General features: G+C 36.7%; 1 protein-coding gene across 2 annotated transcripts in view; it reads right to left on the bottom strand.

Moving 5' to 3' along the window:
* Positions 1 to 21,404, bottom strand: part of Pgk (phosphoglycerate kinase) — a 110,043-nt gene extending 88,639 nt beyond the window's left edge. The window contains exons 1-2 of one of the 2 annotated variants that reach the window (XM_090383477.1): positions 21,160 to 21,401; positions 11,572 to 11,622 (exon numbers count right to left, since the gene is read on the bottom strand). In XM_090383477.1, coding sequence (XP_090239603.1) covers positions 11,572 to 11,622; positions 21,160 to 21,221 — 113 coding nt within the window. In that variant the 5' untranslated portion in view covers positions 21,222 to 21,401. Of the gene's footprint in view, positions 1 to 11,571; positions 11,623 to 21,159 lie in introns of both variants that reach the window. The other variant, XM_090383478.1, reaches the window with a different exon arrangement.
* Positions 21,405 to 25,560: the final 4,156 nt, after the last annotated feature.

Genomic DNA, 25,560 nt, shown 5'->3' on the forward strand with positions numbered 1-25,560 from the left:
TTTCTATTGTGCGTTTCATTATTATTATCGTTGTTTTTAAGAAGAAAAAAATACATATTTTACGTTTTGTTCTGGGTAATCAGAACAAAAAGGCAGAGGAGTGATGACAATAATATTGCTACAGGTACTTCAGAAGCTAATAAGGTAAGAAATATTATATCATGTGAAAATTTGGACATTAACGTTATTTCAAGTGAAGTGTAACCGCCAATTTCTGGTAGAGAGCCATCATATTCCAAATCAAAAAGAACGAAAAATAATAGAAAATATCAAGAGGAATTTATGAAGTACTTCACCTACAGTGTTGTTGATGATGAGCAACATCCTTTGTGCATAATATGCTACGAAAAACTGGCTAACAAAAGCATGAAACCTGTTAAATTAAACTAATAAAAAAAACTGAATCCTTTTTCAAAAGCCATGCCGACACCATAAAAGGTCAGAAATCTTTCATGAAGAAACATACAGCAGTTCCTTGTAAAGCTTTAAGAGCATCGTTAGAAGTTTTGTATTTAATAGGAAAAAATTTGAAATCACATACTATTGCTGAATCCCTTGTTCTCCCTGCTGCAATAAAAATGATTTCAATTATGCATGGAGAAAAGTACATCAATGATTTAAAAACCATTCCTCTGTCCAAAGACAGTCTCTGGACAGAGGAATTGCAGTTATCGAGGACAACATAAAATTGCAGTTATCGAGGACAACATAAAATTGCAGTTATTAAATCGATTGAAAGAAAGTCCAATTTTTGCAATGCAGTTAGATAAATCCACAGATATTTCAAACCTTACTCAACTAATTGTACAGTTGGTCGTCGACTTCTGTTCTGACTGACAGGTCGTAAGTCGATCTGGTCGTATGTCGGCCATATATTTATTAACAGTATTTTTTAACCTTTCTAATCTTTTTATCATCTTTATAATTTACTTTTATAATCTTTTAAATTTTTATCATCTTTTATTTTTCATTTTAAATACAGTAATGTTTTCATCTTTTATTTAGCGATACTGTACATACCTTCGTTTCTACGCCTAGGCTATCTCTCTCTCTGAGGTTAAATTCAAATGTTCTCTACATTTTAATTGGTTTATTATTCATACTGTTTATAAAAAAACAAAACTACAATCTATAATTATATTATGCATAATGTGAAAAATAATACTGTACATAATGTACTGTAAATTAATTTTTAATCTTTGCTCGTGCTGGGTTGTGCATCGTTAGGGTCATGTTCTTGGGTTGAGGTAGGAGTTGTTTATTTATAAGAGACATTATGCAAAGCAAATCTTTTTTTTTAAAATGCTTAAACCACCCAGTACTAGCCTGAAAATCTTCTGCTAATCGTCTCCGGCGCGTGATTTTAAACTCTGAAACAAACTTCCAGCCTTTGCTTGCACTGTGTGAAAGACTCATGGGTTTTTTTTTTTTTTTGTATTAAATCTTCCATCCACACAAACATTTTCTCCATTTCATGGATGGGTTCCTGTCGTTGTTTGGTTAAAATTGTAGACTTAATAGGTGTAGAACCTTTCACAGCGTCCCGAATTCTTTCTTTGTCCTTAAGTATCATCGATACCGTGGAATGTGATAACTTCAAGTCACGTGCTATCGTATTCACTTTCTTTTCGCCTTCATACTGCTGGATAATTTTCATTTTACACTGTAAATCAATAGTTTTTCTTGACTTCTTAGCTGGCGTATATGTAGGTGAAGGCATTTTCCTTTTACTAAACATTTTATGCGTATTTCAGTAGAATTTTAATTAATACACCACACGCAACAGATGCTTGAAAGCGACTGGGTGTATGTGAGAGAGAGCGACTGAGTGTATGTGCCTGGTGCTGTCCTCAGGCCTCCCGTCATCGATGTGCCTCCTCACCTGGGTTATGGGTGTCCTCAGTAGTGACTTCCTTTATTATTTTTTTTTTTTGTGGTCGTAAGTGCGGCCGGTCGTAAGTCGACGACCAAGTGTATATGTCAGATACTTCTACGAGGGAGATATTTTGGAGGATTTTCTATTTTGCAAAGCTTTGGAGGGAAGAATGACGGGCGAGAATATTTCTGATGTTATATATATTTTCTTTCAAACAAATAATCTGACGTGGAAGAACTGTGTTACGATTTGTACTGATGGTGCGGCTGCATTAACAGGAGAAAATAAAGGTTTAAAGGACAAAGTAAAGGAAGTTGCTTCAAATACAGTTTTTAATCATTGCATTATACATAGGGAAGCATTAGTAGCGAAGGAAATGCAAACTGATTTGTATGAAGTTTTGAAAAATGCAGTAAGTGTGATCAAATTTATTAAAATTAGAAGCTTAAATAGCAGACTTTTCACTATACTTTGTAATGAAATGGAATCCGCTTATGAAATGCTTCTTTTATATACGAAAGTGAGATAGTTGTCCAGTGCTAAAGTGTTGCGACATCTTTTTGACCTCAAACATGAAGTTTTATTGTTTTTATCAGATACAAATCAGAACCTTGCCCACTTGTTTACAAATCAAAAATGGCTTGGAAAACTTAGTTACTTTGTTGATATATTTGAAAAACTTAATGATTTAAATTTAAGTCTTCAAGGACAGGGAACAAATATATTAATACTCAGTGATAAAACAGAAGCTTTCAAAAAGAAGTTTAATCTTTGGAAAACTGAATTTGAGCGTAATAACATTGAAATGTTCCCATATTTTTCTGATTATGTTAATAGCAGTAATCTTGACATTTTACAATTTAGAGATATCATTGCCACTCACCTGACAATGCTAATTAAGAATTTTTTCCAAACGATTTCATGTTTCTCCAGAAAAAAAGTTGTATTAGATTTGTGATCCCTTTGCTTTTGATATTTCTTCATGCCCCAAAATTAACATTGAGCAAAAGGAAGATCTTATCGACCTGTCGTGTGACAGGTCAATAAGATCTGCATTACGTGCTTGTTTCAACATTACAACTTGTGAAAAATTTTGGCTTTCTCTTCGAGACTTCTTATCCAGAATTATCAAAAATGGCGATACAAACATTGCTACCTTTCGGATCTACATAATTATGTGAGGTTGGTTTCTCAAAATTAACAGCTATAAAAACAAAACAGCGTTCCAGACTTGTTCCAGAAGATGACAGGAGATTAGCAATTTCAAATATTGAGCCAAATATGGACCAAATATTATCGGTTATTCAGGCTCATCCTTCTCATTGGTGCCTCCGTAGCCAGGTGGGAAGGAGCAGCAGTGCGTAGCCCACGCTTAATTTCAAATATTGAGCCAAATATGGACCAAATATTATCGGTTATTCAGGCTCATCCTTCTCATTGGTGCCTCCGTAGCCAGGTGGGAAGGAGCAGCAGTGCGTAGCCCACGCTTCTTGATTAGACCGGGGTTCGAGCCCGTCACCACCAAATATGGAGGATGCGGAAAGGTCAGGGAATGACCACCGCATATTCCTGGAGCAATATGGCCTTAGTTGCTAATGCTCCTAAAAACCAAATAACAACATCCTTCTCATTAATTATTGTTTTTGTTAATTTTTTTATTGTTTTGCTATTATTCATTTTTTTATTGTTTTGTTTTGTAATTGTTCATTTTTCAGTGGTTTGTAATTTTAATTAAAGAATAAGAATTTAATCTGTTGATATTACTGTATTCAATTAAACAATTATTTTAATGTGTAAATTAAAAAGAAAAATGTTTTATTCCTTTCTCGGTACTCGAATAAAATTGCCTACTCTGTAATTTATAAAATGCTATTTTTTCTCTAAATATCTGGTCATCCCACCTCTGTATTTACATGGGGGGGTCGCGTCAATTTTATATTTAATAAAGGGGGTCGTAAGTGAAATAAGTTTGCGCGCCACTGGTCTAGGTGATCACTGTTTCCAGGTAGCCAAAATGCCAATACGCAACACTACACTACAGAACACACACAAGCTCACAGACAATTTTTCTGTCCCATCACTTTCTCCCATGCGGGATGAAAAAAATTTTTTTTTTTTTTTTTCTTCTCTGCTTCCTTTTCCCCTATCCCAGTTCAACCCGCACAGAACCCTCCATCCTGTGCAGGATGATTTTTTTTTTTGTTTTTATTATACGACACACACTGACCTTACCTTGACAGAGTCTGTAAAAACTGAACGGAGCAATGAGGCGGTGATGAACTTCTGTTCTAGGAGCTGCCCATACAAAAATACAAATACAATACAATATTCGTTGACTTTCATGGTGCGAGGGGATCCTATCCAGAATAAGGGTTACTGAATGCTCAAATAATGTTTTATGTATTTAAGCAGTATTTTTGTGAGAGGAAAGTTATTGTTAGAATGGTGTATACAGGAATTGTGAGAAATGTAGTTAGAGGTTGGCTTCAGGGATCTGTAATTGGTCTCTTGGTACATGATGCTAGATAAATGTCTGAAAGAAAATTATGTTGGAGCTGATATGATAGCAAATGTCGATGATGTGCTAATATTGGTTTATGGCAATGCAAGATCAGATTGAAGACTGTGCTGCACAAGTACTAGGAGATTTGCTGGAATGGGCTAAAGTACATGGATTACAAATTTCGGAGACCAAGATGGTGCAAATGTTATACTAGACTCACGGAAATTCAACTTTACCTAAGTTTTTGCCAGCCAGTGCAAAATTTTAAAAAAAATCGTATTTTTTTTTTAAATTTTGGAAGTGTATTTTGCATCCCGTAGGAATAAATGGATGTATCACGAAAATATAATGTGAACCCAATAACACATTGTTTTTTTGTTTTTTTTATAATTCATTCCAAGTCCTTGGAAGTTGAAAATTTCGCTACATTACTAAGCTATTTATCTCTCTAAAAAGTCATATTTATAATGGAAATTGCACTACCCTTTCATCGTTATCATATGTTCCCGATATAAGAATCAATTCTGAACGACTTTGTGATAGTTTTCTAAAGCAACGTTTCTGGAGGTCACAACCAAAAAACAATAAAAACAATTTGCACTTTCCGGTTTATTGGTCTTTTCTGTTACTGCAAGCTATTATAAAGAGGTAGTAAACTCGATGTTATTGCATTTGCAATAATCCCGATAACTGGAATTCTGGGGTTTTTATGTTACTGTATTATGGTTAAATGTGTTCTCCTTCACCAAAACCTTCAATCATATAAAATACAAATTTTCAGAAACTTCTCTTCATTCCTATTTACTTATTACAATGGTGAAGAGAAAGCAACCAACGGAAAGTGCAAGTGCTGGCAGTGCCAGGAAACGAAACAAAATTGATTTAGAAATGAAGATAAAAATGATTAAGTACGAAGCAGGACAAAGTTTGTCATCTATTGCAAGGGAATTAGGTCTCGCTGCTTCAACAGTGAATACTATTTTAAAGGACAGTGCGCGTATAAAAGAACATGTCAAAGGATCAACGTACTTAAGATCGACAGTGATCACAAAACAGCATTCAGGTGCTATATCGAAGATGGAACAGCTGTTAATAATATAGATGGAAAATCAGATTCAGAAGCGAGTGCCCCTGAGTCTAAATGATGGACCATTCAAACAAAAGCAACAAGTATTTATGAAGATATTAAGGATAAGTACAGTTGTAAGACACTTTAAAAAAGTAAGTCAAAGATAAGTAAAAGGAGAGAGAGATAGATAAGTTCCCACTATTGGTTGTTGTAAAGCACTTTAATAGAAAAGAAAGAAGTATGTGTGAGTTTAGTAATTTTGTAGATTAGAAGAAGGCTATGGGTAATTGTATAATCATGATTTATTTAGTGTTTGTATTTTCTTTATGATCCTAACGGTGAAATAAACTTTGTTATGTTGATATTATCTCATTATTCAAGAGAAATACACACAGCTCTATAGTAAATAACCAGACTTATCCTGGTTTGGGGAAGAATATATATTTTTTTTTTTTTTACGGCAAACTCCAAGCCAAGTTCGGGGCAAGAAACGGGTGGTTTAATAGGTTCAACCATCACGCTGGTTTCCACTACGTTAAAGTATGCAGCGAAGTCGCCAGTGCTGATTCTGCAACTGCAGAGAAATTTTGTGATGTGTTGGAAAAAATTATTGATGAAGGCTTTATTCAACACAGCAAATTTTTAACATTGACAAGACTGCTCTGTATTGGAAAAAAATGCCAGATCTAACAAACATTGCCAAAGAGAAAAATACAATGCCAGGTTTCAAGACGTCAAACGATAGGGACATGTACTTGCTTGGAGCAAATGCAGAGGAAGATTACAGATTATAACCACTGCTTGTGTACCATTCTGGAAATTCTCGTGCATTTAAGGGTATCAATAAAGCCACCCTACCCATGCATTTGGGACCACCCTACCCATGCAGTGGGACCAACTGATGATGTTACCAACAGCAAATTCAAAATGGGAAGCATTCAAAGAACTTATCTTGGAAGCTACTAGGATTTACATACCAACTAAGAAATATTGTTCAACGTTTAAGCCTAAATGGATGTCAGATGAACCTAATGAGACATATGGCAGAGAAGAAAAATGCATGGGATACATACAAATTAACACGTGACACAGAAGCCTACGATAGATACAAGTTGATCTGTAACTAGGTTACAAAGGAGGTTAGGTAGGCGAAGGCAGATTACGAGAAATCTTTGGCAAGGGATGCAAAGAAAAACAGCAAAGAGTTCTTTACTTATGTAAACTCTAGAAGGAAGGGGATGAATCAGATTGGTCCAATTGATATCAATGGGTCAACTGTTGATGATCCTGCTCAGGTAGCTAACAAACTGAATGAATATTTTGCATCGACATTCACACATGAGGAGTTATTCAGCGAGGGGAATGCCAGAGGTGTATTCAACTCTGGCAGTAAGCTAGAGAATCTTGTAATAACTGAGAGTAAAGTGGAGGAGAAATTGTTGGAGATAAATACAAGAAAGGCACCTGGGATGGATGGGATCTATCCAGTTATATTAAAGGAGGCAGCAAATGAAGTAAGCAAACCCTTGGCAATAATTATGAGAGCTTCCTTGGACACAGGGGAAGTACCCATGGACTGGAGATGTGCAAATGTGACCCCAATTCACAAAGGAGGATCAAAGGGAGACAAGTAATTATAGACCTGTTAGTTTAACTTCTGTTCCAGGAAAATTAATGGAGGCACTGGTTAAAGATGCACTACAGGATCATCTAGACAAGATTTCAGTTATAGCTCAGACACAGCATGGTTTTGTTAAGGGGAAGTCTTGCCTGACCAATTTGATTGGATACTATGATGCAATCACAAAAGAACTGGATGCAGGGAATAACTTTGATATTATATACTTGGATCTTAGAAAGGCTTTTGATACTGTTGCAAATGGAAGACTGCTGCACAAATTGGAGCAGTGTGGCATTGGAGGCAAATTGCTGCTATGGATAAAGGGGTGGTTGAGGGGGAGAAGAGAGAGTGGTAATCAATGGACACTGCTCATTGTGGACTAATGTTATTAGTGGAGTCCCTCAGGGTTCAGTATTGGGTCCATTATTGTTTTCTGTATTTATAAATGATATTGATGATGGTATATCAAGCTTAATGTCCAAGTTTGCACACGACGTGAAGATTGGCAGGGTTGTCAAGGACACTACTGACACTATGCTACTGCAACAGGATCTGGAAAGGTTGAGAAGATGGGCTGAGAGGTGGCAAATGAAATTTAACATTGACAAATGTAAAGTACTACATATGGGAAACAGCAACCCCAGAGCAACGTATCAACTCTGTGGTACTACACTGACAGTGGTAGAGAATGAAAGGGACCTGGGGGGTGGTTGTGCAGGCAGATATGAAGTTTTCTGAGCAGCGCAGACGGGCTACAAGAGTAGCTCATGGTGTATTGTCGATGATATATAGGAATTTTTCTAGCAGGGATAAGGAGGTGATTATTCCCTTGTATAAGGCAATGGTCAGGCCACACCTAGAGTACTGTATACAGGTCTGGAGGCCTCATTTTAAGAAGGATGTAGAGATGCTGGAATGAGTACAGAGAAGGGCAACAAGATTAGTGAATGGAACAAAGGAACTACATATGGGTGCTCTTACGAAGAAAGGCTTAAGTTTTGCAAATTACAGTGTCTGGGGACTAGGCACCAGCGAGGTGATCTGATAGAGGTGTATAAAGCCTTGAATGGTTTGAGCATGCCCAATGCTGATGGGATTCTTCCTCTTGCTCAGAATAATCACCTGAGAGGGCATAAATTCAAATTGAGAAAAGACAGATGTAGGATAGACGTGAGGAAATTTGCCTTTAGCCAGCGGGTGGTTGGTTGGTGGAATAGACTTCCATCCCTTGTCATGGAAGTTGATAGCCTAAATAAGTTTAAGGCTCAGCTGGACAGGTATTTCGAACGAACAAAGGGGTGAAGTGGAAGTGGTTAATTTTTATTTATTTATTTTTTTTTTTTTTTTGGCTGATGCTGCATAAGCTTGCTTTCTTGCATCAAATGCGTCTACTAATGCTAATTTCTGATCGAGTATGGATAACAATATTTCTCTTTCAAGATTTGTTTAAATGTTGCTTCCTTCCAAAGGTTGAAAAATATTGTAAAGACAACGACGTTCCTTTCAAGATTTTGCTTCTATTAGATAATGCTCCTGGACATCCTACACATCTAGATGATTTCAATTCGAACGTAAGAGTCATATTTATACCACCAAACACAACTTCACTCATCCAACCTATGAATCAGGGTGGTATTTCGAATTTAAAAGCACAGTATTTTCGCACATTTGCTCACAGACATTGTCTGCAGTAGACGATGAGAAAAATTTTACGTTCAGAGACCTTTGGAAATCTTACAATATTTACCACGCCATCTTAAATATTAATAAGGCCTGGGCGGAAATTACTAAAAGTTGTTTAAATGGCGAATAGAAGAAAATATGCCAACGGCACAAAAGTCTTCCAAAACGATTTGAAAAAGACGAATCATATGAAGAGATTACAGATCAGATTGTAAAGGTTGCAGAGCTACTTCAGTTGGAGGTTGAAGAAAAGACGTGGAGGAGTTAACAGAGGAAGAAGAGAAGGAATTATCTAATGAAGAACTTATTGAATTGCAGGCAGCGAAAGTGAAAGAAGAAAATGCTGAACCAAATGAGGAGCCGAGACGCTTCATCACCAGAGAGAGATGGAAATGGCATTTCATAAAATTTCATCATGAATAGCAAGGTTTGAGAAGGTGGTTCCTGACAGCGAACGATTCTTAAAAGTTAGCAGAGGGGTGAATGATATGCTTGCTTGCTACAAAGAAGTCTACGATGAAAAGAAAAAAGCCACCATCCAGTCATCCATTAATATGTTCTTTCGTAAGGTTGAGCGGCCGACCCCTTCCAAATCTCCACAGCCCTCAACATCCGCAGTGGCATACTTATCAGCCGAAGACATTGATTCTGGCAAATATGCTCAAGAGGTAAAACTTACTGACATTATGACTGCACGCTTTTGTAATTTTTCCTAGGCACGAGATAAAAAATTGAATAAATACAATAAATACAATTCGCATATGCGTCGAACATTTCTTTTTTGATTCAATCAATTCAGCTAGCACAGTTGCGAGTGCTGCACAAGCATGGGGGAAATTCCGACTTAAGTAGCATTCCATGGAACATAAGTCGGGGGAGTTCCTGTATTAGTCTTCATTTAAAATGTTTCTAATTTGTTTTTTAATCTTTTGATGTATTTGTCACTGCTGAAGTAAACCAGTATCATTTGAGTATAAGAAATGACTGATATGTGAATTTAATGGCATTAATCCTGCATCTGTGCCTCACTTCCAACAAACATGCCTAAATTAGTATTAATAGTCACAAATGATGCAAGAAAGCAAGCTCATGTGGCATCAGCCAAAAAAAATCCAATTTCACTTATCCATCCCTCCCAAAAGTTTGTCTAGTTCTTCCTTTAATTTATTCAAATTATCCAATTCCACAACAATGGATGGTAGCTTGTTTCAGAAACCAACTAATTGTTGGCTGAAAGCAAACTTCCGCACGTCTATTCTGCAACCATCCTTCCTCGATTTGAATGTCTCCTCATGTGCATAGTCTGAGAAAGAGGAAGAATCCCTTCAGCACTGAGTTTGCTCCAGCCATTCAAAGCTTTGAACACATCTCAATGTAGCCAGGTGGGAAGGAGCAGCAGTGCATAGCACACGCTTCTTGATTAGACCGGGGTTCGAGCCCGTCACCACCAAATACGGAAGATGCGGAAAGGTCAGGGAATGACCATCGCATATCCCGGAGCAATATGGCCTTAGTTGCTAATGCTCCTAAAAGCCAAATAACAAACAAACAAACACATCTCAATCAGATCACCTCTCAGGTGCTTGGCCTCCAGATGCTGAGAATTTGCAGAACTGAAGCCTTTCTTTGTGAGAGCACCCCCTTGGTTCCCCTCACCAATCTCGTTGCCCCCTCTGTACCTGACCTGTATGCAGTACTCAAGGTGTGGACTGATGCCTTCTACAATGGGATAATCACCTCCTTATCCCTACTAGCAAAATTCATGTATATCATTTACAAAATCCCATGAGCTGCCCTGGCAGCCTGTCTGAAGTTCTCAGAGAACTTCATATCAGACTGCACAATTACCCCAAGTCCTTTTAATTTTTCACTACCCTGAGGGGATACTACCACACAGTTGATACGTTACCCTGGGATTTTTTTTTATTTTATTACTGCTACCCCGATGCAGTACCTTGCATTTGTCAATGTTAAACTTTAATTGCCACTTCTCAACCCATCTGCCTAATTTTTATAGATCTTGTAGCAGCAGCAAAGCTTCATTACTGTCATTAACCACCCTGCCTACCTTTGTATAATGTGCAAACTTAGACATTAAGCCTGATATACCCTCATCAATATCATTAATAAATAAAGAAAACAACAATGGACCCAACACTAAACCCAGTGGGACTCCACTAATAACATTATTCCATAAGGAGCAGTGTCGATTGATAACCACTCTGCCTTTTCTCACTCAACTACATGTCTTAGTAGTTCCTCAGACATCCATTTAGGTCTAAGCCTTGACCTGTATTTCTTAGTTGGTTAACTGATATTAGCATGTGCTGCACAATAGCAAGCTTATACAGTAACAGCCAAAAAAACTTTGACATCATTCGTCCATTCCATTTAATAATTTATCCAATTCTTCCTTAAATTTATTCCAACTACCCACTTCTACAATACCAGATGGAAGTTTATTCTAATAATTTAATTACTCTCTGGCTGAAAGCATACGTTTGCACATATTATTCACCAGCAATAACTAACATACAGTTGAATATGGTTTTTTTTTTTTTTTTTTAAACAGAAAATCTTTTCTAATAAATATGTATATTAGCATTTTGCTCTTTTTTTCCTTATTTTTGATTGATAATTATTTGTTAATTTTTTAATAGCATAACAAAAATCAGATTATTCTTGGTAGGTTACTGTATGTTACATCTGGATGGGAAAAGTGGGGAAAAGTTTATTCCATTGTGACACTATCAGCCTCCCACCCTGCATCTGCCTATAAGTTAAATAAAGAAAATATTCATTTATAATCTGTTTCTTACCTCTGATTATTTGTTATCTTTCCATCCTTCAAAGGAACATTAAAATCCACTCTGCGGGGAAAAAGTTACAAAATACTATTAATTTGGAATTTAATATTAATCAATCAAAATCTAGAAACAATTCTCAAATATTTTTAAAACAAATTCATATAAACATATTTATTTATCCTGAATAAATTAATTATGATATGATTAATTTATTCAGGATAAACAAACTGTGGTAAACTACAGGTCACCAGCAGCAAAATACATACAGAAATCAAAAAATCATTTAATTCTATTTTAATTTTAAAAGTCACTTATGGAAGAAGTCTAGTGACATGTCCAATTTTTTTATATATACAGTGAAACTTCTCCTAACGGACATCTCTCTACAACGGACATTTTCAAATTCCCCAACTCACCTCTATTGGTTTTAACGTGTTTGCAGCTTCTGTCTAGCGGACATTCTCTGTAACGGACGCGGACAGGCAACCTGCACTGTTTCGTTTAGATTAGCACTTAATTTGATCTCCCCATAACAGACTGCGGGAGAGCTCACGGCCCTTTTTTTAGGAACTTTTCTTCCACGTATTGCCTCAATCGTGTGTTTATTTTCTATTTCCGATTCTCTGAATTTTATCAAGGTTTACGTCGCGGTTCTAAACCCTTTTTCAAGAATTTTAAGGCACTTGTAAAACTTCTGATGAATTCGGTGTGTGCAGGGGGGGGGGGGAATAGGTCGGCCTTTCGTCGTTTCAGTTTTGTTCAGTGTCGTGTAGTGCACAATGTCTTCTCGTAAACATTTAACTTTAAAAGATAAAGTCGAACTCATTAATGCGTATGATCGGCAAAAAAATAGTGTTCGCAATCTCGCTGCAAAATTCAAAATCGGGAAGACGCAGGTAAGCGACATCCTAAAGAAAAAAAATGAACTGCTCAATCAATTTTGGCAACACGGAAATGATTAGGTTCAAAAATCATTCCCGAAAACTGTTGGACTTCAAATTGACAATGCTACGTAAGAGTGGTTTTTTCGCGCAAGTGCTAAAAAAAATTCCCATTAATGGGCCTATTATTAGGGAAAAGGCTTTGGAGGTTGCGAAATCTATGGGAGTAAATGAGTTCAAAGCTTCTGTGGGATGGCTAGACAAGTTCAAAACTCGGCATTAAATTTCTTGGAAAACCGTAAGTGGTGAAGGTGGATCTGTTGTTACTGGGATTGTAACAGAGTGGACCATCAAATTGGAAGATTTATGTCGTGGTTTTGAAGCTAAGGATATTTACAACTGTGACGATATCACAGGGTTGTTTTTTAAAGCTCTTCCTGAAAAAACAATGAGTCTAAAAAACGAAAAGTGCCAGTGCGGAAAAATTTCTAAGGAACGCTTGACTGTACTATTGTGTACAAATATGCTGGGAGACTTTGAACAACCTCTTGTTATAGGAAAACCACAATCCTCGTTGTTTCAAGGGCATAAAGTTGAATCTTTTGAATGTTGACTGGAAGTCTAATAAAAAAGCGTGGATGACATGAGATATCATGAGCGAATGGATAAGTCACTTTAACCAAAACATGATTCGTCAAAACAGAAAAATTATTCTTTTCATGGATAATGCTGCATCTAACCTGCACATTGAATTGTCCAACATTCAAATCGCTTTTCTGCCACCAAACACATCTGCAGAGTGTCAGCCCTTGGATCAAGGGATATTAAAAAATTTTAAACTTCACTACAGAAAACGTGTTTTAAGACATCTCATTGCAAACATGAACGATGTAACATGTGCGAGTGACTTTGCAAATAAACTCAGCATCCGAGATGCAATTCAGTGGATTTCCTATTCAGTAAACACAATTAGAAAACAAACTGTAGTGAACTGTTTTGTAAAGTCTGGCTTCTCAAACGCAAAAATTGACGTTGTGAACAGCAATGTGGAGCACCAAGAACAAAAACTTCAACATCTATTGATAATGTACGATACTTTAGCTACAAAGTGACCGTGGCTACTAAGGTATAGACTTGAACCTCACTACAGAAGATGGTGCTATAGATATCAATGACATTATCATCGATATTTTTCAAGAAGTTCCTCATGAGGATGAAGAAATGGAAGGAGGTCATTCTGTCGAAGAACATATTAACGACGAACCACCGATGAAAATAAAAGAAGCGCTCGTACAAATCAATCGTTTAAAAATGTTTTTCACCGCTGAAGAAGATACTGAAGGACTTTCGATGGTTTCTTTACTCCAAACAAATGTTGAAAACAAAATTATCAGCCGGAAGAAGGTGAAGAAGAAAATAAGTGATTACTGTATGTATTTTTCTTAAGATAAAGTCATAATATGCATAGCACAATTGTATGTATATTATTTACAAAAATATTGTTCAAAATCTGTATATATTTTAATTTAATTTTACATTAAACGTTTAACGATTTTTCTTTCTTTTTTTTTCTCCCTCAGACTTCTTGTTAGCGGACACTTCTCTCTAACGGACACATTTTCGTTCCCCATGGCTGTCCGTTAAAGGGAAGTTTCACTGTATATAAAAACCCCAAACACAAAAGGTATTAGAAGCTACAGTACTTAGTACCGTGCATGAGTTGAAGGTTGTGAAGATGAAAGAAGATACTTGTTGACATTAGATCTAATTTTTGTAGATTGTAATTTTCAGGAAATGTGTAAAGGGAGGTTATTCCAAAAAGCAGAAGTCGAAGGAATAAACAAGGAAGAAGAAAAGGTGGTTCTGGGAATTAAATCGGGGAATAACAGGATATCAACTGGTTGCAGCATATGTTCGGATGGTTTGGAAGAGAAAGGAGAGGGAAGGGATAGAAGAACAGCACCCATGGAAGTATCTATAGAAAGGCATGCAGCAGAAACAGAACTGCTATAAGAGAGATAGTTCAGAGACTTTGGAAGAGATGGGTCATTAATTAACCTGATTGCCCTCTTTTGAATATAGTCCAGAAGCCTGAGAGAGAGGTTTTAGGTACACTCCAGATGTGGGAACAATATTTCATATTAAGGTGGATTTGAGATGTGTATGCTTAGATTATATGCTTTGAGATGTGATTGAGATGTGTATGCTTAAAAGAAAAGTAATACCAAGAATGAAAGAGAAAACTCAGTTTTCTAGATAAGCAATATTTGTGATGTGCTTATGCCAAGAGAGATTAGAACTCAGGGTAATCACTAATACAGATATGTGATTTTGTCTAGAAATCTGAGTGTCATCAAAGATAAGCATAAGAGCAGAAGAATCCTTTGAGAGATATAAGACATGGCAGGGTTATTAACTAAATTAACTTTGAATTAACTAAGTTATGTTTGTCCCACTGGAGAATTACCTGGAGATCAGCACTTAAGAAATTGGTAGTAGATATTCAAGAAGTCGAAGCTGTCTGTGTAGGACAATGGTGTCCACGTGTTGCTAAAAGAAATTACAGCTCCAGGAAACCAATAAGTTTCTGAAAATTCTTGCCATTTTATTAACCTATTTGTCAAATTAAATCATGTTCTATAAGTAGCTTTATAATCCTAGTTACGCTCCTTAGCTTATTTTGAATTTAGCTAGCAATTTTGTGGTAGGTTACTACTTAGTATACATAGAAGCTTTTACCGCTCGAAACTTGCCACCATTGTTGTTGTATATTAGATTGATACAGAATAGCGTAATGTATATCTCAAACTTGATAGCATAATATGTAGCACAGCATTAGGAATCTGTTAGCATAGTACAATATTGCCAATTAACCAATTAAACTTACTAATCTTATCAATTTTCACTGTTAATCAATGAAATTGTACTTAAATGGAAATCATGGCCCCAGACAGAGCAAGCAAAGCAATGAGCACAAAGTAGCAGGAGTGCTGTGGCTCAAGGGAGAACCAAAGGGGGCAATTCTCCAATGCATCACAGTTTTAAAAAATGTGCAAAATGTGAAATGTTTGCAGACCTTTCTGGAATGGGACACGATCTGGCACATTACGACAAAGACAAGAAATTAGGTGCCAACTCAGCATTCTGATGGGCATCTTATGAGCATTTGAGAAGTCAGGTAGATGCCCTAAAAGGAATTAAAATGGGGCCTGTCAAGCCCTCAATGCCAGAGCTCACTCTTGTCCATCAGGGAACACAGTGGCAATCTTCGAGGGAGAATGCACTGGTCCCACAGGACAATTGTCAGGATAACTTGAAATATATTGTAATATATTATATATAAAGCGATTCTTCCACTGCTTCTACTGGAATTTTCCTGGAAAGCAAGTTCCTGGGGTGGAATAGGACCAGGGTATGTCTGCCAGAGGCAAAAGTTGATGACATTGTAGAGCAGATATCTTTTAAGGGCACAAAAGGTGATATTGTTGTACATGTTGGCACTAATGACATGAAGAGTAGGAGATCTGCAGACTTACTTAATAAATACAAATCAATGTTGAAAAAAAGTCGTGAGTTAGGGTTAAATTTGAAGGTGTCTGCAATTCTGCCCAGACATGATAGGAGGGGATATATGATGAGAACCTTGTCAATCAATTCAGCCCTGGAGAGATTAGTTGGTTGATTTGTGCTGACTTTAATGTGATAAGCACTTGGACAGCAATCTGGCTACAGAAAAATGCCGTGCTTTTTGGGTGATTGGGCCAGTCGGACAAAGAGTAAGCACATTTCAAAGTCTGGCAAAAGAGGAGCAGTTTGTTGCTTGGATCAAAGAACATGTTCATAAACTTCATCAATGGAACTAATGACATTAAGAGTAGGAGAACGGCAGAATTACGTAACAAGTACAGGTCAACGTGAAAGTGTCTGCAATCCTGCCCAGACACGATAGGAGGGAGTATATGATGAGAACCTTGTCAATCAGTTCAGCCCTGGAGAGATTGTGCAAGGCTCACGGGGTAGAATTTTTCTCATTGTGGTCTGTGCTTGTTAACGGGAGAGACTGCTTCTACAGGGATGGAATACACTTAAATAGAAGGGGTGCAAGAATATTTGCTGATGCTATCGAGACAGTGTTAGGTTAGTCAGAAAACTGCTAGCTTGTGGGGGGGGGAGGATTCACAGACTAACAGTAGCCACAGGCAAAGATGAAAGTGATTCTTGCACTGCTTCCATCAGAATGAGCAGCAGCCTGGAAAGCAAGTTGCTGGGGATTTCGAGAACTACTGGGAGGAGACAAACTTCTGACTTGGGTGAAATGTGAAGGGTTTTTTTTTTTTTTTTTTTGGCTGATGCTGTACAAGCTTGCCTTCTTGCATCATGTGCCTCTACTAATGCTATTGTCAGGTTTCTCAAACTGGAAGGCGGAATGGAATGTAATGTGCTATCATCAGCAAAACTATGGATAGGATTTCCAGAAAGAAGCCATTAATATATAAGAGGAAAAGAGTAGGAGAAAGAAGTATGCCTTGGGGAACAACAGTAGCATTAGTGGAAAAATTAGAAGACAGAGGCTGTCTACCATCACCCGCAGTGTGCAGTCAGAGAGAAACTGGATACCAATTACAGAAAACAGTTGGCAAACGGGTGATTCCATGTCAAATAAGGATATTGTAGAAGGAATACATTTCTAAAATAACTTAAAGATAATAACAAAAATTTACCAGACCAACCATTGAGCCTCATCTCATCAGTAGGCCATGAAGCAACAATACAATCAGAGCATTTCAAATGTTAAACAGATCAGTGCACCAACTGACAGATAAACTAATAAGAAAGTCAATTCAATAGATCTGAGTAACAGTAACCCTTATGCAATGAGAAATTAAAACAGCAACTATTTTAATTTCCACTACCTGCTTTTCTATCCTCACACTCATGTTGTCATTTTTTTATTTATTTTTGGTAAGAAATATTATATTTAGCATTTATTTTAGAATGAAAAGAATGCTTGAATGTGAGGGAGAGAATAACAAAAAATACCAAAATATTATGAATATTTTACTGAAATACAGAGATAGTAGACAACATAGGGTACACAATATATAAAAAGACTAAAATCAGAAATGTAAAGAATCAAATAACATATAAAAAATAAACATTAATAATATAAATAGACTTTGAAAATAATTCAGTACAACTGAATTATTTTTAGTCTATATATATCTTGGTTTACAAGGAGAGAAAACTATATATGAAAATCGTAAATGGTTAGTAAAAGAAAGAATAAACACTAGTTTGGTTTCATTAATTGCAACCAAAACTCATTCTCTGGAAGAGTTGAGTGCACTTCCCAAGCTGTAAATACAGCTGAGGAGGGTTAAAGAAACATCAACTTCTTCATCAATCCTTAGATATAATTACAGTTTCTTTATTGTTCCTTATCCATTAGCATAATTTCCTTAAGACTTCCACGAGTGAATTTCTGGACATACTGAATGCAAAGATTGTTTTTGAGAAATCTGAAAGCCTGTAAAATTTTAAAATTATGTACATAAATGCTTTTAAATATTAACTTTCTTTTCCTATTATAACTTTAAGGCTCAGCTGGACAGGTATTTTGAACGAACAGAGGGGTGAAGTGGCTTTTTTTTTTTTTTTTTTTGGCTGATGCTGCATAAGCTTGCTTTCTTGCATCAAATGCCTCTACTAATGCTAATATGAAGTATTTTTCATAACCAGTTTTATATTTATAGCCAAACAGAGAAGATTATTATCAAAATCTAAATTTCATAAAAAAATCTTAAAAAATAAAAATCTATTATCACTTATTGTTTTCTTTGAAGAAATATCCCTATCCTTACATATGTATTAACTGATTCAGTTTCATCAAGTTCTGGATCTCAATTCCAATTCCTCGTTGTCTCAAAACTTCTTAAAAGATTACACCCTACTAAATCAATCAAATATAAAATTGGCTATTTGGCAGCATGTCTCTGTATAGTGCAAAGAGAATCTGTATATATAAACATATATATGTACAAACTTTTGATAATGCATTGACAGAACCTTGAAAACATATACACATGCATGTTTGCAAAAGAGTAAAGGAGTTATAACGGGTGAAAAAAAAAAAAAAAAAAATTCAAGTTTTTAAATATATAGTAAAAGAATTCATTATCACATCACTTCTTGGATGATTATGTTCAAATTCAATTTTTTCCCCCCATATAGTACACAGTGACACGAGATACTTCCTCGTTTATTCATTCAACTGCCGTTTTCTGGAACAACCTTCCTTCATATGTATTTCCTGAAAATTACAGTCTACAGAAGTTCAAGTCCAATGTCAACAAATATCTTCTTTCGTCTTCTCAACCTCCAACCCAAGCACGGTACTAAGTACTATAGGTTCTAATACCTCTTGTGTTTGGGGTTTACATAAAAAAAAAAAAAAAAAAAAAACGCCTTTCATTCAAAAACAAAACAACAAAAAAAAAAGCAAAGTTCACAAGTTTGGATAAAAAGTTTTAAAATTAGTAATATTATTCATCTTTAGCACATTCTTAAATCAAAATTTAGGTTGTACTAAAATTAAATTTTTGTATTAATGCATAAAACAAAGTTTAATGTTAAAAACAAAAATTTAAGTTTCAAAATGGGAAAATTGATGCTACATTGTATCTACTATTGTATTTCTTTTAAATGAAATATACCTTCAACATGATAACCTCTGTACAATTTATTTACTTTTGGAGTACATATTTTGTCATATTATTTATTTATTATTGAACTTAATATAAGTAAAATAAAAGCAAAAATTGCTACCTTCTGCATACTACAAAATGCAACAGAATTAATTTGAACAAATAATGGTTCTTTTAAAATAATTTTGAATGACATTCATTAGAACAAAATTTCAGTAATAAATGATTCAATTAATCCCCATGAAGTTTGTTGTAAAGGATTTATTGCCAAAAAAAAAAAAAAAAAGTGGTCAGCAAACATGGAAAAGCAATCGAAGAAAACCACTCTGTTATTTTCTACATGAAATCCTCTCTCCCCTGCTTGAAATGATAATCCAAGACTGTCTTCAACCAAAAATAAGTTTTCTGAAGAGAGGCAGGGGGGACTTTTTTGCTTATTGTCTTCTATACATAAACTCACTCCCTCATTCTTCAAAAACAAAACTAAATGGTCTGATATATCAAATCATTTAAAGGTGTGATTAAGGAAATATTTTACGATAACTCAAAACCCAAGATTTTTCTATATTTTATTCATTTATATAGTATTTTCCTTCAGGAAATCCCCTACCCAAGGGGATTTTAAACAATGGACATTGGTGACTGGTAATATCACTGCTGGTTGACTCCACCCTTTAATGAGACTCAGCAAATCTATATCCAATGACTCCATCCTGTAAATGTCCTAGATACCCAAAGTTCCTTGAAAAGACTACCTTTTTACTATTTTAAGTGATCTAGTACTTAAACACAAACTAAACATACTCTCATCTCTGCCCTATCACAGAGAGATTCCATACCCTTTTTTAATTAGAAATTTCTCTCATCATTTAAGTACTTAACTAATGGAAACCCATGAAAGAATCAGCCATTTAGTGCTACCCAGGGAATACCATAAAGCTATATACTTTGTACCACGTATGTATGCATAATACATTGCTATTGGCTGATGTTTTCCAGCACCACATTCATGTGTTCTCGAATTTTTTTTTTTTTTTTATCATTATTATTCACAGAGAATTTCCACTGATTCTGGAAAATGTTAAATTCATTCTAATTTTCATATAATATCAAAAATACCCAATGAGGAAAAAAATTCTAAGTTCAACCAGCAGGGCAGACAGGGATTATGAGCTTAAAATAATTGTGTTAGGTTAGTGTTTGCTTTGGAAGAATAGCAGTATTATTCTTCTAAAAATAACTTAGATTCTATTTTTATTTTTTATACAATATAAATACATAGTAACACGGCAACTTCTCCACCCCAGTGCAAAATTCAATTTTGGGCGACCCAATCGTTGATTTAATGGGTCGGATGTAAGTGTCGGGGTTTTTTGGGGTACTCCCTTTTGTTGGTTGCTCTGGTTCGCTACATGCACGCTAAGCCACTAAATACTATCCTGAAAACTGCCATTCATCTGCAGTGAATATAACGTATAAGTTTTTGCTAGAGCATCATTTCTATACATAGCCAGCCAACTACTACGTAGTTAAAATATTGTATCATTTAAGCGAGTATTTAATGATATATATATATATATATATACTGCATCATGAAGTATATGATTCACACCAATTTCAATTATTATTATTAATACAATTAGCCATATGGTGCAAGGAAGCCCGGGGCTTTTGCTGCACCAGTCAAAAAAAAAAAAAAAAAAAAAATTCTGAGCTACTCTTAGAAAGGGAGAGAGAGAGAGAGAGAAAGGAATCACCAAGAAAGAGAAGAATGATGATATCCAGCTCAGGACCCTGGGTGTGCAAAGCCCATACTCACCAGACGTGAGCCCCTGGGAATATCATAATATGAAGCAGAGCACTCATCAAAATTATCCATCAAAATTTATATGTAGAGATTTCGGTACTAATAGAAGAGATTTCAGTTCTATATGTAGAGATACCACATAATGATACAAATTATAAAAGTTTTCACCAGTAAATAAATTTAAATCAATCATGAAAATAAACCATACCTCATAAGCACACGTTTGTCCTTCAAATCAAGGGCATCCAAACTCAATTTCTTTAAAGCCATTTAATTTCCACAAAATTTAATTTCAAAACCAAAAACTGAAACTTGTTCGTTATCTGACCAAGAAAAACAAAATAAAACAAACTGCTTCGTTCTAAGCTCTTTTTAAACTATTTCCAAAAAGAAAAAGGTACGACAGTTTCTTATAAACACAGAAAATCCAATGTGACTTTTAGAACTAACAAAATTAATTTAAGTACACCGGCGAACACGACCTTGCGAAAGGAGAAGGATAGTGAGTATAGTGACACCTACAAAAACGCAAGGAGAGAAAAAAATACCGCAAGTATTATAGTACAGTGGAACTGTACTGTACAGTACAGTGCAGCCAGGCAGCCAGAGCACCTCATGGGGTTTTGTCAATGATATACAGGAATTTTACTAGAAGGGATAAGGAAGTGATTATCCCTTTGTATAAGGCAATGGTGAGGCCACGCCTTCAGTACTGAATACAGGTCTGGAGGCCTCATTTTAGGAAGGACATAGAGTTGCTGTAACGCGTACAGAGCAGGTCAACAAGATTGGTGAGGGGGAACGAAGGTGTCTTATACCAAGAAAGGCTTAAGTTCTGCAAATCGCAGCGTTTGGAGACTAGGCACCTGCGAGGTGATCTGATTGGGGTGTATAAGGCCTTGAATGGTTTGAGGCACAATGCTGATGATATTCTTCCTGTTGATAGATTGTAAACCTGAGGGGGGCATAAATTCAAATTGAGGAAAGACAGTTGTAGAATAGATGTGCGGAAATTTGCCTTTAGCCAGCAGGTAGTTGATATCTGGAACAAACTTCCATCTGTCGTTGTGGAAGTTGACAGCTTAAACAAATTCAAGGAAGAATTGGACAAACGTTTAGAGCAAATGTATGAATGAAATGGGAAATATGTTTTGTTTTTTTTTCGTTGTTTTTTTTTTTTTTTTGTTTTTTTTTGGCTGATGCTCTTTAAGCTTGCTTTCTTGCATCATATGCCTCTTCTAATGGTAATGCTAATGTTAAACGGGCTGATCAAGGTCACCCCAGGGCTACGTCAACCAGAACAGACCACTATATGGTGCTAACAGCAAGACGGAACCCTACGATGTTCTGTCATTGACTGTCTCTTGAGATTTCTGCGGCCAGAAGCGAAACATTTACAATGGGACTGCATTAAGGCTCAATTCAAGTGTACTCTGCGCAAGAAAGCCAGTCTTTTGTATCCCATTAACCCCGGTCTGCGCGTGTAGGTAGTACAATGGTATCGTTACCGTCCACCCCACACCAGGTGAAAAGCCCAAGGTTCGAATCGCGATGACGCGAGGAAGTTTTATGGGTTTCTTCAGCCGTGGCTGAGTTAGTCGATGTTAGGCGTGGACAGCAAGGGTTTTTTTTTTTCCTGAAAAACTTTAGTTTTTCTTCCAGCAAAGCAGGCAACTCGACCAGAGAACACAAACAATTTAGAGAGACATAATACACATGGGTAGTTTAAAATGCCTTTTGGGCGACCCTTATATAATAGTTTTAATAGTTCATCCCGTTAATCCCAAACCAACTCAGAGCTCATCGAAACTAGTGCCATTAACATGTGACTTCGAGCCCTGACGAATAGGGTGCAGTTCTGTTCTCTGATGAGTCCCGTTTTGCCAACAAGCAGATTCTAGACGTTATTTCATTTAGAGACAACAAGGAATGCGGTACTGTCCCTCCAACATTAGAGAAAGGGACTTACGCTGAAGGCGGTGTTCTCTTTAAGGCGGAATAATCATCAACAGTCGCACCCCCTTCATGTTTTTGATAGGAGGTATCATAACTGCGCAGAGGTACAGAGAACAGATCCTCGAACCCAGGGCCGGATTTCGACTTGTTGTGACCCTAAGCTATAACATGTATGAGGCAGCTCTCTCTTACAGTTAACCTGTGGCAATATTAAGAAAGGATTTTTTTAAGATGGAGCGAGGCCCGCTGTAATGTGAGGCCGTAAGCTGTAGCGTGTTTAGCTTATATCTAAATCCGGCCCTGCATTCGAACTCTACGTGCGACTTTTTTTTTGGGTACGATTGGCCCAGATTTTCTTTTCATGCGCGACTACGCCACTGCACATTGAACTGAAGTGATAGAGGAACCTCTTTAAACTGAATATATCGAAGGATTGTGATGTCCAGCACGATCATCATACTTAAATACGATCGAACATGTGTGGGACGCCTTTGGGTGTCGCATTGCACCGACAGCCAACTCCTCTGTCACTTGGTGAGCTAAAGTCTGGGCTGATGGAAGAATGTAATTTGTTGCCGCAGAATCTAATAGACACCCTTATATCGACATGATTCACCGCTGTCAGGCCTGTTAGCCGTTGGAGAGGATCACACTCCGTGCTTATGTCATGTGACCATGTTTTCGAGCATCTTGTATTACTTCTGTAATGTGACATTTTGGTAATTTTTATACAATTCCTATAAATGTCCCCTATTCCTGCTGAAGTTGCTCGCTGTCTCCCCATTTTATCGTTATTCAAGGGTACACCACTATATCAAATTTTGTCCCGCTTTATCGCAAGCTGCTCGAAAAACGCACCACGTTTTCTACGTGTTCTGTTAATTTTGCCGAGCAGTGTAGTTTACCTATAAAACGATACAGCATTGGACAACTTCCTTGATTATCCCTATTAAGCGCATTGCCGAATTAACTGTATGCAGATGTTACTTTGGTGTTATTAGTCAAAACACAAAAGTATGATTATAGAAATAGTTGGTAATATCACGGATTAGTAAATATCCGATCCCTGCGGGTTTAATAATGCTAAGAAACGTGAGCGCTTGGGTAGACTCTGATTTCGCGTGCCCCATGCAAATATTCATGATTAATATGATGATGAGCGAACATTTTGAATGAAATCATGTAGTTGCAGACGCCTGAATGCTGATCTCCAAGACGATATTAGTATTATTTATTTTTTTTTTTTTAGGGTTGCCTGTAATTAAATACATTAACCCGTATTTGTGTCTTTAAATTGCGTATGTTCTATGGTCGATTTGCCTGTTTTGCTGGACGAAAAAACCCCAGTTACTGGGGAGAAAAACCTTGCTATCTACGCCTGAAACCAACTAACTCAGCCACGGAGTAAAAAAAGCCCATTAAAGTTCCTCGCGTCATCGACGGGATTCGAACCCAGGCCTTTTCCACCCGGTGTGGAGAGGACGGTGACGATACCACTGTGCTACACGTGCAGACTGCAAGACGATATGAGCCAGCATGGCTATCGCTACTTGCTATTTATCAGTCACGTAGTGTGTGATGGAGAGGCATCAGGGAGAATTTTCCACCTGGCGCCGGTCTACGGGGACTGCGTTAAAGTCAAAGTTAATTCTCTCCTACCTGAGAGCAATGATGTTACAATATCATCTTATTGGTCTGGCTTTACTAAGTATCTGCGAGGGTTAGGACAGCGGTATCGTCATCGTCCTCCTCACACCGGGTGGAAAAGGCCCGGGTTCGAATCCCGTCGATAAAGCGAGGAATTTTAGTGGGCTTTTTTCACTCCTTGGCTGAGTTAGTAGATAGAAAGGTCCCCCCCCCTAGAAACTGGGATTTTTTCGTCTAGCAAACAAGCAAATCGACCAGAGAACACACGCAATTTACAGAAAAATAAATATGGGTAGATGTGATCATTTACAGGGGATCATAATTTGGGTTTTTTTTTTTTTTTGGCTCTACTAAGTACAAACGGATAACTTATATCACGTTGTTGGATATCCGTTAGTAGCTAGAGTCGTTGCATGTGAATCCAAACAGCCAAAAACTGCCATTGTTTTATTTAACGGAGCTCTAACTGTAACAGTCATATCTCGTTTTGTACATTCTTTTCTACCTGCATCCATATTTCTATCCAATCTTTAGACTTCTACATGGGTTCTTTATATTGCGCTCCAAATGATAATATTGAGGTACCAATGCATCTTTTGGAAGAAATTTGAAGCACTTTTCCTGTTGCAAATATATTGGTTTCAACTGACTCCAACGCAAAATCTCAACTTTGGTTTAACGAACGTAACGACGCTAGAGGTTCTATGTTTGAAGAATTTATATCGACTAACCATTGGAATGTGCGTAATCTTCCCAACATGCCAACAACCTTTTGGAACGTTCACGGACGGTCTAACATAGACCTTACCCCTTCCTCTCCATGCTTGTTGCAGCATGTAGAAAATTGGATAGTCTGCCCAGATGTATCACTTTTGATTTAGTATTAAATGTTAGGGATGGAGGTTCTTCAGGTCACCTTCAGGATTTAAACCGCTTCTCTATCAGACCCACGAACTGGACCAAATTTAAGCAAGTCTTGCAACAAGAATTTTCAGATGATAAAATT

Source organism: Mastigoproctus giganteus, chromosome 10 (assembly GCF_048544385.1).
Source record: "Mastigoproctus giganteus isolate SK-2022 chromosome 10, ASM4854438v1, whole genome shotgun sequence".
NCBI lineage: Eukaryota > Metazoa > Arthropoda > Arachnida > Uropygi > Thelyphonidae > Mastigoproctus > Mastigoproctus giganteus.